The 14151-nt window shown below is 41.7% G+C and overlaps 1 protein-coding gene across 1 annotated transcript in view; it reads left to right on the forward strand.

The window, feature by feature from the left end:
* zgc:153039 (uncharacterized protein LOC767698 homolog) overlaps positions 1 to 14151 on the forward strand; it is a 112699-nt gene that overhangs the window by 2730 nt on the left and 95818 nt on the right. Inside the window, exons 2-6 of the mRNA XM_050066957.1 lie at positions 4324 to 4458; positions 6264 to 6401; positions 7931 to 8257; positions 12872 to 12979; positions 13052 to 13163. Coding sequence (XP_049922914.1) covers positions 4324 to 4458; positions 6264 to 6401; positions 7931 to 8257; positions 12872 to 12979; positions 13052 to 13163 — 820 coding nt within the window. The remainder of the gene's footprint in view (positions 1 to 4323; positions 4459 to 6263; positions 6402 to 7930; positions 8258 to 12871; positions 12980 to 13051; positions 13164 to 14151) is intronic.

Below are 14151 nucleotides of genomic sequence, written 5' to 3' on the forward strand. Positions count from 1 at the left end.
TGTCTCAACTCCTAAAACTCTATGTAAAATATTAAGAAATAAATACATCATAGTAGAATGAATGCCATAAAACTTTATTATTATTATTGTCCAGTGTTGACACAGATCAAGACACAGGTTAAAGTGCAGCCACACAATTTGGTAAAAAAAGACATTTTAAAGGCTACAGTAGAACGCTTTTTAAACTCCGCTCCGTTTCCGTTTCGTTTGCCTGTAGTGTGTGCATGTGTAATGACGTGAGGCATTACGTGGTATCGGATTGGTCATAGGCTGTACTCGCCGATATCGATACCGCATTTTAGGCAGTATCGGAGGCATTTCCGATACTGGTATTGGTATCGGTACAACTCTAGCTGTTACTATAGAAGTAATACAGAATACAGTATTTGTAACACTGTCGTCAAAGTGTAATTATCTGTAGGTAAGGGTAACTTACTGGTTTCTACTGGTCCTCTTAAGTTTTTACTTTTGTAAAGTCACTGGACCAGCTTCATTACTGAGATGATTTCTGCTTTTCATCCGACGTGTAAGGCTAGAATGACTAATGTAAGTCAGATTCTTCCACGTCAGGAGGTAGAAGATCTGTTTTCCTGTGAACAATGCATGTGTGAAGTTATTAATCGTAACATGTCATGCAATCTGCAGTTTCACATTTCATGTGTCAAAGCATAAAAAGAGGCCACAGCCTTTGCCATGTAACTTTATCTTCTCTCCTCTCATCTCCCAGTTCCGGTTATTTGGGTGTTGGGCTTGTGTGTGTTCTCCTTGTTGCACCTCCAAGTTGTTTCTAACTCTCTAACTCTTCCACCTCCCTCCCCTGCCTCCCCTGCCTGCCTCAGTCTCGTGAGATGTCAGCTGCTGTGCTGTGGGCACACACACACACACACACACACACACATGCAAGCTGTCTGTGCAGGACTTTAGAGCAGCAGTTTCACACTGTAGCATGCCACTCTACACAGGAACTTACCCAAGTTTCATTGTGGATGTGAAACTGAATTTATCAGCTGTGAAAGCCTCAGCATAGATGAGGATGAAGAGACGTACATATGTGCTGCTGGATAATCAAACTGTCTTTATACGATTATTATCACAGCCTAACGTATCCCAGTGATCAGCTGATTTTATTTTATTTGAAATAAAAACACCTGCTGGATTAAACATTTCCAAAGTAAAGTCTGTATATTAATTGAACGCTGTCGCTGCCATCATGTCTTTTCCATTCGACTCTGCTCCTGTGTGATCATGTGACCCACACACACACACAGCAGCTCTGTAGATGAAATCCCATCACGATAACAGCAGCATAATGCGGTTTGTCACTGTTGTTGACTACGTAAATAAATATAATCACAGATCACAGACGGAGAAAGGGATGGTAATGTGGAACATATGTGTCTAACACGGTGTGAAGTGACACTGATGTCTTCTGTCACACTCTGAGGAGACGCACATGACTTTACTTATTGAGATGAGATATTTTAGTTATTTTAATCAACCGCTGAGTTTGAACTCGTTCTGTTACAAAGCTTTTCTTTATACTTGGTCTTTGATGAAACAGTTCCTGATGTTAAACCACTTTCTGATTCTGTATCTGTCCCTTGATTCGTTGTATTGAACCTTTTGAGTTTTGATACTTCTGCAAAATATAGTGTCAGTTTCTCTGTGACACTCTGTTTTAGTACATACATGTTTGACAAAACTTCTCTTCAGTGCATTACCAGTCATCATGTATAAGTTTAACAAAGACAAAATATTCATTTTAAAGCACTGACTCAGCGTCTCGCTTGTATGTACGTAGGCTGTGTGAGCTCAGAAATGTTACTGACCAATGAACGAACAAATCTTTTTGAACAACTCTTTTAAGTGTCTGATATATATGGGATCAGCCTGCTGAACATCCAAGTGCTTATGAACTCCATCTTCCACTCGTGGTTATGTTCGTCCATGTGGTCTCCACATCACAACTCAAAGCTCATGAAAAATATGAAGTCAGAAGAACGACCTGACGAGCACATGAATGCACCATTGGCCTCGGCTGGCAGAGGTCTCAACTCGAGTACGATTAAATGGCGTCTGGTTCACTGTATCAGACAGCATCAACAGTACCCTATGGCACTGGTTCCCAACCTGGGGGTTGCGACCCCCATTAGGGGTCACCAAAGCTTTGAGGGGGCCTTCTTGCCAGGCCGTCTTCATTTAAGGGGTGTAATGTGTTCACACCGCATGTGAATAAACCAATCCGTCAATTACATGTAAAGATGTGATCAGATGCGAATTCCCGGCATCCTACCCAGCGAGTGGCACAATGGACGTGATGCGAATGAAAGCGCCATACGCTTTGAGTTGAAAAATCTGAGCTTCAGCCACCAGTTCGCACCGTGATAGCCATTAGCAGTGAGATCCTCTGGGGACGTATGACGCTGGCGCAAGTTCATTCATCGATTCAGTGATTTCACACACGTATAATTCGCCTATACATGACTTCAACGCAACGTCACTCACTGCCGTTTGTATTTTGGCCTGTTGCGCCACCCACCGCCGTCTACCAGTCACACAGTCAGTAGAGTCTCAGCATCAGTTACAGTTACGACTGAGCTACAGCAGCACGGCAAGCAGCATTAGCAGTGTCCCGGTACATAGCATTAGCAGTCTCCTCAGCTGTATCCCGGCAGCAGCGTTAGCAGCAGAGAAGCCGGACTTGCTCGAATGGTCCGCTGGAAAACCGAAGATCAAGGACGCGGCAACACGGCCCTGCCACGGCAGCCGCCCATGGGCAAACAAATCAGTCTTCAGCGAATCTACCTCGAATCCGTAGGGGAGAGGGGGCGGACACGACTCGCAGCAGTATTTTGAATTTGAGTGCAGTAACCGTTTTGGCCACATTCTTACATACAGCGCCTTTAAGTAACGAATCGACAGGACATGAATTGAATGAATGAATTGACAGGGTCATTCATCCACACAGAGGCTGGCAGCTGAAAAGGGCACACACCTCCTATCATTTTCACTTTCTCGTCGTACCGAATGTGATCAGGACCTCTTAAACTCTCTCTTTAGCATGTAGCCTGACTGGCCATTTCATCCGAAGGGGAAAAACTCAACTGATTTGTTTATATTTACACTTTATGTGTGTGAAGAGCTCTGCCTCCAGTCATAATCCCATGTTTCTATCACCTATGACGTCACCAGCGCGCGACCCATTGTAGTTCGTTGTAGTCCCGTTGAAGTCATGTCTATCTGCCTATATCTTAGCATTTCATTCCTCTCTGTAAAGAAAAAATTGGATGAAATTGTTATTTTTAAAGTTTAGATTATTATTCAGAATTTAAACTGAGAAAAATCTCACAGGATAAGTGCAAGGTACGGACCTGAACACAAGCTAGTTTCATGGAGTCTTCTCTGCTGAACAGCCATGTCTTGCATTAGTAAAGTATGGAGTTAAAGCGACCAAAAGAGCAATGGACAGGTGTCAGGGGGAAGGAAACACTAAATTTCTTTAAAAAATGAAGCCTAATAATGATTATTAAAAATAAAAAAAAGATATAATACCGACAGAGAATCATGTAAAAAGTTGATAAAAATATCAGGAAAACTCATATCTGCAGTTATTGCGTTTGCTATGTTGGGTAATTGTACAATCCATCAGCTCTTCTGTGTTGTTATCCATAGAATATGATAGAAAATATCCATGAAATATGTCACTTAGTCAGGGGTCGTCTGTTCACTCGATGATGGAAAGGGGTCACTCAAGGACAGAGGTTGGGAACGACTGCTCTACGGTAACATTGAGTGGGAAAAGTCAGGGATTTATGAGCGCTTGGATGCTTGACAGGCTGACCCGGTACAAACCAGACACTAAAAAGAGTTGTTAAAAAAGATATGTTCATTAAATTTGACTCATCAGTAACACTTAGAAGAGACACAGAGCTCAGCATTACAGTAGGGCATGGAGAGGAAACTGGAAGCACTGTCAACATGTGATACCAGTTTCATTTTTAGAGACTGGAATGTTGGGATGAGTCATTTAGTGAATCAGTTACTTTCCTTTTGACTACTTAAAATACTTCCAGACATGAATTCACCAAAAGCTACGAGCACAACTCCTCTACTGCGCCTTTTCTTATCATCCACACTGATTTGACTGGATTACATTAACAGTCTTTGTTGATGTGGTTTTCGTGCCATGCTGAATGCTCACATCCTCAGCACTGTCGGCGTGGGATTTCCCCTTCTGAGCCACACTGACGTTACCGCCAGGTCAACGTTCTGCTTTTAACAGCTGACCAAGTGTCTGTCTGTGTTTGTGTTTTGTCTGACCAGGATTCGTGGTGGGCCAGTCCGGACTCTACCAAGCTATCGCCATGTTCCTGGTGGCGTACTTCATCATCTGCATGACCGTGCTGTCAGTGTGTGCCATCTCCACCAATGGAGCCCTGGATGCTGGAGGGGCCTATTGTATCCTTACACACACTCACACACACAGATGGCATCTCATGATGTGCACGTGACAGTCAGTGTAGCATCAGTGAAGTAGTCAATGGTTAAGAAATCAAGAGCCCACATTTGTAGAGATCCTGGCTGCACTAAATGAAGACAGAGTGTGTCTTTGTTTATGGTGGTGTAGCTCTGTGTGTGTGACACTGAATGGAGCCTGATTTGTTCATTATCTTCACTATAAGACACTGTTTACAAATTTAAATGGAGGCCAGTATGTTTCTCTGCCAGGAATTTGGTAAATGACCCCGATCAGTGCTGCCTTTCACTCAGCACAGGCCATTTCCATCATTCTCTTAAGCCTCGTACTGACTGAGAGATTTTAACAATCATAAAAGTTTAGTGCAGCTACACTGTGCAACATGGATCTGATAAACTTAGGTACACTCGATGTCTGCAGACTGTACGATGACAGCATCTACTGAATCACAGGCTACAACGTACGATGTAATAGCTTCCCATACCGAGTGCGCAGTGGTGCTGCACAGGTTATTACTTCTCCAACTATGAAGCACAACATAGAGGCTCACATTATGAAATTAATAAAATGATTATTATCATTAATAAACAATGAAAAAATGTCTGAAAAATGTTTATAAAATATCAGAAAAAAAATGTTGTTAAAATGTCTGAAAAATATTAATAACTTTTATTTTTAAAAAAAAAGTTAATAAAATGGCAGAAAAAATATTGCTAAAATTGCTGAAAAAATATTAAAATGGCCGAAATAAATGTTGATAAAATGTCAGAAAAAATATAAATAAAATGGCTGAAAATGTTTTAATAAAATGTCAGTAACGACATTAATAAAATTGCCGAAAAAAATTAAAATGGCTGAAAATAAAAGTTGATAAACTTTCTCAAAAATATAAATAAAATGGCTGGAAAAAATGTTAATAAAATGTCAGAAAAAATATCAATAAAATGGCTGAAAAAAACATTAAAATGGCTTAAATAAATGTTGATAAAATGTCAGAAAAAATTTATTAAAATGTCCGAAAAAAAATTATTAAAATGTCTAAAAAAAGTTGATAAAATGTCTCAAAAATATTAATAAAATGGCTGAAAAAAATGTTAATAAAATGTCAGTAACAATATTAATAAAATTGCCGAAAAAAATTAAAATGGCCAAAAATAAATGTTGATAAAATGTCTCAAAAATATTAATAAAATAGCTGAAAAAATTCAGAATTATTTGGCAAGAATAGTTTGACATTTTAGACAATACACAGTCAGTGCCTTTCTGAAAGTTTGGTGAGAAGATACCAGTCGTATATCTGACTGTTGAATATGAAGCTACAGCCAGGAGATAGTTAACTTACTATAAAGACTGGAAGCAGGGAGCTGCTCTGGCTATGGGAAAAGGTAGAATTAAAATCCCCCTTACAGGTTCCTCTAGAGAGGCAGGACCCAGGCTGACTGTTTCACCCTGATTCCAGTCTTTGTGTTTAACTAAGGCAAGGCAGCTTTATTTGTACAGCACATTTCATACACCAGGGCAATTCACAGTGCTTCAGGTGCTGAGCTGGCTGTAGATGTAGATATTTACCGTACAGACATGATAGTGGCGTTATCACATCTGACTCTCAGTTGAAAAGCAAATAAGTTTGTCTCCCAAAACCGCAAAGTTTGCCCTTTACAAAGGAAAAACACCTCCGTCATTTCACTGATGTCGAGGATTAAACACTAATTGTATTCCATAAGGATAGAGACACAAACACACACACACCTGTTTCAAAGTGTACCTTGCCTTAACTTCCCTACAGACATGATCAGCAGAGCGTTGGGGCCAGAGTTTGGCGGCAGTATCGGCATCATGTTCTTCTTTGCTAACGTGTGTGGCAGCGCCCTCTATGTGCTCGGTCTGGTCGAAGCCATCGTGGCCACATTCGGAGTGCCAGAAGGTGAGTTTGATTTTAACAGCTTTTAATGCTGCCAGGTCAGCGTTCCTCGTTGTATTAGTTTAGAAAAATGATTAACTTACAACACATGACACACAAACAACAGTGGGACTGGTCACTCCATCTACCAACCTGGACTGTGAGAGGAAACCCAGTTGGCTAACAGGTTCGAACTCAGAACCTTCTTGCTATGAGCCACACACTGCACAACCATACGGCCCCATTATGGACCTTTATTTCACAAATTACGACACCAAAAGCATCACAATACTGTGAGTCTAGTTATTTTTGGAGTAAGACTGGGGCCAGGAAAGTTCCTCTGCACAGGGAAAATTTGTTTGTGTTCAGATCATTGATTTTCCAGGATTGTAGCTCAATACATTTTCTAACTTCTTAAGTGAGTTTACCAGGTTTTCTTCTTCAAGATAAACACTTGTTTTCCAATTTATGAAACCAGAAAGTTCCAGCCCAGTCACCAGAAGAAAATGTTGGCATTTCTGCAAACCACAAATGCATTTCATTTGTACTACCTATCTTTTGGCAATAAATAAATGGATGAGCAATAATTGTTTTAAAAGTTAAACAAAGACAAAACTGAAATCCTGCTTGTCTGCTCTAAAGCAAAAAGAGAAATGCTGCTAAAAGGGAAATTTCGGTTTATTTCAACCTGTCTCCTATCGTCCTAAATTTGTTTCAAGTGACTAGTGACATAAAAATAATAGTTAGCATGTTAGCCGTTAGCCTAGATACAGCCGGGGCACATAGTAGCGTCAGACCTGTTAAAACGTAAGTGAACGGGCAACCTTCAAGTGCAAAGTTAGTCCACTAAACAAGCTTTTTTTCCACAAAGACCGCCTCATATTGTTAGGATAAATGTCAGAGAACATATAGAAAACGACATGTAAACGTGTTGTTAGAGCAGAGCTAAATGGAAACAAACATGGCAGCACACAGGTAAGGTAAGCTAAATGTAAACAAACTAAATGTAAAGCTTGTTTAGTGGACTAACTTTGCACTTGAAGGTTGCCCGTTCACTTACGTTTTAACAGGTCTGACGCTACTAAGCGCCCCGGCTGTATCTAGGCTAACGGCTAACACGCTAACTATTATTTTTATGTCACTAGTCACTTGAAACAAATTTAGGACGATAGGAGACTGGTTGAAATAAACCGAAATTTCCCTTTAATAATCTGGGGAATTTAACTCCCTGGATTAAATCTGAAGTTTCAAGGTGTGATCCTTGATTCAGATCTTAGCTTCAAAGGCCTAATTTTCTAGCAGAGCCCTGCTGAGAACTCTGAGAACATTCATAGCAGTACCAAGTGAGAAATGCATTCCATGTTCAGCTACCGTCAGTGGTAAAATTGTGATAACATCTAAGGTGTGAATGTGTTGGACTGTGAATATGAAGCAAGATGTTACCAGAAAAGAGCATGAAGCTTATGCAGTGTTTCCGGTGTAAATATTTTTCCCCTTATCTTTTCCCCTATGACCTCCTGCCTCGACACCTTTCCCATCTCATCCACCGCCAGACGGGTCTCTGGCCACCTCTGCCTACCAGGTCCTGCCGTCGGGCTACTGGTGGTCTCTGCTCTACGCCACTGGTGTGGCGCTGCTGTGCCTGCTGGTGTGCCTGGTGGGAGCCCACATCTATGCCAAGGCCACCTTTCTCATCTTCCTGGTGGTCATGTTTGTCCTGGGCACCATCTTCATCAGCTTCTTCGCCGTTGGCCCTCGTACCATCGTCCTGCCCAGCTCTGCAACATTCAACCCGACAGCCAACAGAACAGGCCCCCCGTTTCCCACCTCGGCCAACTTCACTGGCTTCAAGCTGGACACGCTGCTCGGGAACCTTTGGGGTAAGGTGGTCGTAGGTTTGTAGTCTGATATGAAGCAATGCACTGATCAGTTTTATCAGTACATGAAAGTAATGCCTTATTTTGACTGAATTCATGTGCCGTGAAAGGCTTTGACTAGATTTTGCCCTGAGTTTAGCACTCGGGATTTTTTCCTCAGAGGCTTGAGTTGAACAGCTTCTAACCAGGATTGGAAATGTACTTAAATTCTTTTGATTTATTGTTTTGCAACAGCCCTCAAAAGATGATTACGATACAGCGATTAATGAATGATCAAATGTGCGAACAATAAGTTACAAAATGTTTGCCTATGGCAGCATGACCTCTGTGACATAAACTGTACAATGTGATGTGTAGTATTCAGATCTGGACACACAGAGTCCCCTACCCATATATTTGGAATGCGGCCTCCCCCCGAACTGCATCCCTTTTCTTTTTACTGCTAACTGCCCGGGGAAGGAACTGAGCGCCAAATGTCTCTGGCTGCACTCACACCAGATGCGGTGTTGTGGTGATTAGCTGCAGGGTTGTGCAGTGGTGGAGAGAGAGCCAATCTCCCCATCTCAGCCACTGAGTATTTGTCTTCAATACGTTTGTTTAGTTGGCTCAAAAGATCTGCAGAATTTCTATTGATTTTCATTACTGTGGTATCTTTACTGCCGCAAAAGACACGTGCGCACACACACAACTTAGTGCTCTCCTTTGTAGGATCGTACACAAGCTGTTCATTCATACTTTATTTCTTTTACTCACTAAAATTTGATGATATAACAAGACTGTAATGTGATCTTCACATCGGGCATGGATAAAACAATCAGTGAATTACATGAAAAGTCAATGTAAAGATGCAATTTAGATGCGAATTACAGCCGGGAGAGAGTTGAAAAATCTGAACTTCAGCGACCGACGTCAGCATTGAGATCCTCTGGGGACATGTGACACTGAGGACATACCAGTGGAAGTTCATTCACTGAAGTTCATTCGATTGAGCAATTTCACGCACAAATGACATGAGTCAACGCAAAATATTTTAGCATTCAAACTTGCGTGAGTAACACAACACGAAAATTCGCAACACGTTTGGTGTGAACACAACATCAAAATGAGTAACCTATTGCGGGCGTCTGTCTGATCTGATCACTGGTTACGAAAGTAGCCACGGTAGGGTGACGTCAGGTTGCGTTTCTCCAAAAGTTCAGTCTATTACAACTTTACGGAATTAGGCCAAGTTTTTTTTCCAGCTTCCAGCCTCTTGCAGCCACATTCTGGGGTCTCTGGTTGTTGCCTGGTAACCTCACATTGATGTCAAGACTCCAGGAAAAAGCCAAGAAGTAGTCCCGTGTGACATCCCCAATAAAACCACAACACATCTTTTTATATGAAGACAAAGGAGTAGAAGCACTGCTGGGTCTTTATAGTCGTCACATACAGGTGCTCTTTGGATACTTCAGGTGTACTGTGTTTATTCCATCTCATGAAGGGCTCATGGAGGCACAGGAGGGGAATCGATTTATTGACCGTAGTATGTCCGACTCCTCTATGATCAGTGGCGATATGCCCCCTTTCATCATTTTAGTACTGGACCTTTTTCCTGTTGACCTGTTACATCACAGACCAAACAATGGACAAACAAGTTAGCTACAGTTAGCTAGCTGCTAACTGGTACCATGGTGGACAGCTTTACAGCTCTGTACATTTCCTACGTGCTATACACTTTACGTTTTTGTGCAGATGAGATGCATGCTGGATTTAGATTTCACTAATCTGTTACTGGCTTCTTCTTCTGTTACGCATTTAATGCTATTCAACGTCCGCGTCAAAGACCAGGGCGGAAACTATGGAGCATGTGCAGAGCGTCTCGGCCAGTTTGGGTCTGTTTGACTGTATACATGCAGGAGGAATGGAGTGGTTTCTGTATGGCTTAAATGTGTTAATGAGTGAGGGGATCTTTGTGCTAAGCTAAGCTAAGCTAAGCTAACCAACTGTTGATGGTAGCTCAGTATTTACCGTACAGACATGAGAGAGGTAACGATCTTATCAATTAACTTTTGGCAAGAAAGCAAACAAGCATAGCTCCAAAAATGTCCAACTATTCCTTTAAATAGGAGGGAGTCACGTGTTGCATATCACACTGTTCCACCACATCACAACCCCCTTTGTGCAAATCACTACTGCAGCAACAAAGACACAATCCCTCACCTGCTTCCCACCCATTAACACAGCTGTAATGAGCCCTCCTGCCAATATAACTAGAGCCTCTGTGGTGGCAGCGAGTGCTCTCTGTTGTTGCCCCGCTGTATCAAAAGGACACAATCTTGTCCTGCCCTGTTGGCAGAAGACACAAGTTTTGATTGATCTGTAATTAGATCTTGTTCATGTTCCCTGGTTGTTCACGTCCGTGGAAATCTATCCAAGAACTCCACTCTGTTTGGGGGATTTACGTCCAAGCACATGATTACTAAGCTAATTGGTGTAACTTGGGCACGCGCTCAGGCTCACGTGAGAACTATTACACATTCAAGCTTTGAATAATCCCGAGGTCTGTCTGAGGAGAGCACAAACTCACACAGAGACATCTGAAATTATAATTTTACATTTGACAAAAGGGTTACCTCATGCTTACAGATAAAACCTCTAATCATAGTTTCTGAATGTGCGTAATCACACTCACTGCTTTACAAATACATCTGTTCATATTAGCGGTTAGATTATTTAGAGTCATTTTTAGGAGCCTCGTTCTTGGTGGAGTTTCCCCTTGGGTACAAATGTTGTTATTCATTGATGGAAAAACAAGAGCAGAACATTCTGAAGTGTTAATTTTGTGAACCATGTTAGACAGGTTTGGGAATGCTGATCAAAAGTCTCTTTGGTAGATCTGATATTTGTTTCCAGTTATACACAAACAACCATAAAAACCTCAGAAAAGATTTGTGTTTATGCCTCTGTGCTGATGATAGACGTGGCCAGAGGCATTATGTTTTTGGGGTGTTCATCCATTCGAACATACTTATGCCTCAGGGGAATTTCTTCAGATTTGGCACAAATGTCCACTTGGATTTAACAATGAATTGATTTGTTTTTGGTGGTCGAAGTTCAAAGTCACTGTGACCTTGTCTGTCTCATTCTCGTGAAGGTGATATCTCAAGAAAGCCTTGAGGAAACACGCGATGTTTGGCACAAACATTAACCTGGACTCGAAGATGAACTGATTTGATTTTGGTGGTCAAAGGTCAAGGTCGCTGTGACCTTGCATCCATCTCATTCTTGTAAATGTGATATCTTAAGAACAGCTTGAGGGAATTTCTTCAAATTTTGGCACAAATGTCCACTTGGACTCAACGATGAACTGATTAGTTTTTGGTATTCATAGGTCAAACGTCAAAGTCTCATTCTCATGATATCTCAAGAACAGCTTGAGGGAATTTCTTCAAATTTGGCACAAAGGTTCACTTGGACTCAGTGATGAACTGATTAGATTTTGGTGGTCAAAGTTCACTGTGACCTCGTTTGTCTCATTCTCATGAACACGTTATCTCAAGAATATCATATGGAAATTTCTTCAAATTTTGGCACAAATGTCAACTTGGACTCAACAATGAAGTGATTAGTTTTTGGTGTTCATAGGTCAAAGGTCAAGGTCTCATTCTCATGATATCTCAAGAACAGCTTCAGGGAATTTCTTCAAATTTGGAACAAACGTTCACTTGGACTCAATGACAAACTGATTAGATTCTGATTGGAGGTCAAAGGTCACTGTGACCTTGTTTGTCTCATTCTCATGAACACGTTATCTCAAGAACATCTTTGGCACAAATGTCTTCTTGGACTCAACAATGAACTGATTGGATTTTGCATCTGTCTCATTTTTTGTGAACGTGATACCTTAGGGTTTTTTTTTTAAAATTTGACACAAACGTCCACTTGGACTGAAGAATAAACTGATTAGAATTTTGAGGTCGAAGGTCAAAGGTCAGTGTGACCTCACCAAACCTGTTTTTGGCCGTAACTCAAGAATTCATGTGCGAATTATGACAAAACTTCACACAAATGTGTAACAGGATACAGAAAATGAAGTGATGACATTTTGTATCCAAAAGGTCAAAGGTCAACTTCACTGTGACATCATAATGTTCTGCAAAAACACTTTCCTGGCCATTACTCAGCGTCATATCTCAGGAACAGAAGAGGAGACGTTTGGTCAGATTTTGAATTGGTGACACTAATCTTTGGTGGTGAAACTGTGCTGATTGTATAGATCCTCTGTGCTGTCGGGGGGAAGATGTATGTGAAGCATCCATGTTTTTATTGACATGGATGTAAACTGAAAGAGAAACTTGTCTGGTGCGGAGACATACAACCGCAGGGCGATGATTCTAGTTTCATAAATGGATCCAGCATCCTGTGATTGAGTAGCTGCCGCTCTGGAAACAGCAGAGAAGACGTGTGGAGATTGCTTTTCTCAAACGCTGTAAAACAGGATGAGGTTTGGTTGCGAGCAGGTACAGAGGTACAAAGGAGCGTCTGCCAACAAACCAAATTGAACTTTCCTTCATAAGACTGATGGTGCTGATAAAAGCACAACCACCGTGACTCACCTGTTGTTATCTCTCCCCACAGCTAACTACACTGTGGATTACACAACAGGAAATATGATGACCTTCGCCACTGTGTTCGCCGTTATGTTTAACGGCTGCACCGGCATCATGGCTGGCTCTAACATGTCAGGTGAGTGAGGGCAAGTTGTGTGTGACCTGATTTCCTGTGTATGAACACACAATAAACCTGTCTATCTTACAGGTGACTTGAAGAATCCGAGCTACGCCATCCCCCGCGGCACCATCACAGCCGTCATCTTCACCTTCATCATCTACAACCTGCTCAGTGTGCTGGTGGCCTGCTCCTGTGACCGGTCAGTAACACACACACACACACACACACACACACGCACACACACACTCTCCTCTATATGCACACACTCAGGCGGTGTTGTTGGGGTATTTTAGACGTATTAACTTGAAGCACTTACTGTAACACTTTCAGTTTTATCATTTACATCTACGCACAAACAAAAGGCAGCGAAACAGCCCATAATTGAACATAACTCCACACACATCCAAACAAGTTAATTAAACCTTAGTGCCGATAAGAGCACAAGTGCTGAGCGTTGCTGAGGTAATAGATGTTAGCATGTTTTGTTTTCAGCAGCTGAAATCCAATACTTAGTGACTATCAGATAATGCGAACAAGGTTCATTTTCTGCTTCACCAAACTGAAATGGAGCATCAGAGGAGGCCGATTTCAAAACCAGCTATTCTAAGTGAATGTTACCCAACACCAGGTGTCGGCTCATCACTCTGAAAACAACTGCAGCATGCAGGAATAAGAGTGGACAAAATAATCAAAACACACAACTATGTGCCTTTTTTGAGGTCTTATTGTCATTTAAATTGAAAAAGGAAATCATCAGGAACAAAGCCACTTACACTGAACTGACAAAACACCATGCAGACAAATAAACAAGTTAACAAGACCATTAAAAGTAATCAAAATAAAAGACCCTAGGGTCCAAGTCAGAGTCCTGCACGGGTCCATTTTTGAAAACCCTAACCCACCCACACCTGTAAAGCTCAGTGCCAGAACAGACCTGTCACCGGTCATTGTGTCTACGTCAAAGTCGCACCTGCCAACGCCCGTTAATAAACCCCCCCCAGGCTCCAGTCCCTCACATTAAGCTGGTTCTCTGTTCTTGAATTGGACGTCTCTTTGACTGGATGGTGAAAACATTCAATCACTGCCAGGTTAGGAAACATGTTAGCATGCTCCTTCCTCCACCATCAAACCTCCAAAGGATCCTCCTTGGGTGTCTTGAACTCCATGTAGGCTGCCACCTCATCCTC

This window comes from Epinephelus moara, chromosome 2, assembly GCF_006386435.1.
Source record: "Epinephelus moara isolate mb chromosome 2, YSFRI_EMoa_1.0, whole genome shotgun sequence".
NCBI lineage: Eukaryota > Metazoa > Chordata > Actinopteri > Perciformes > Serranidae > Epinephelus > Epinephelus moara.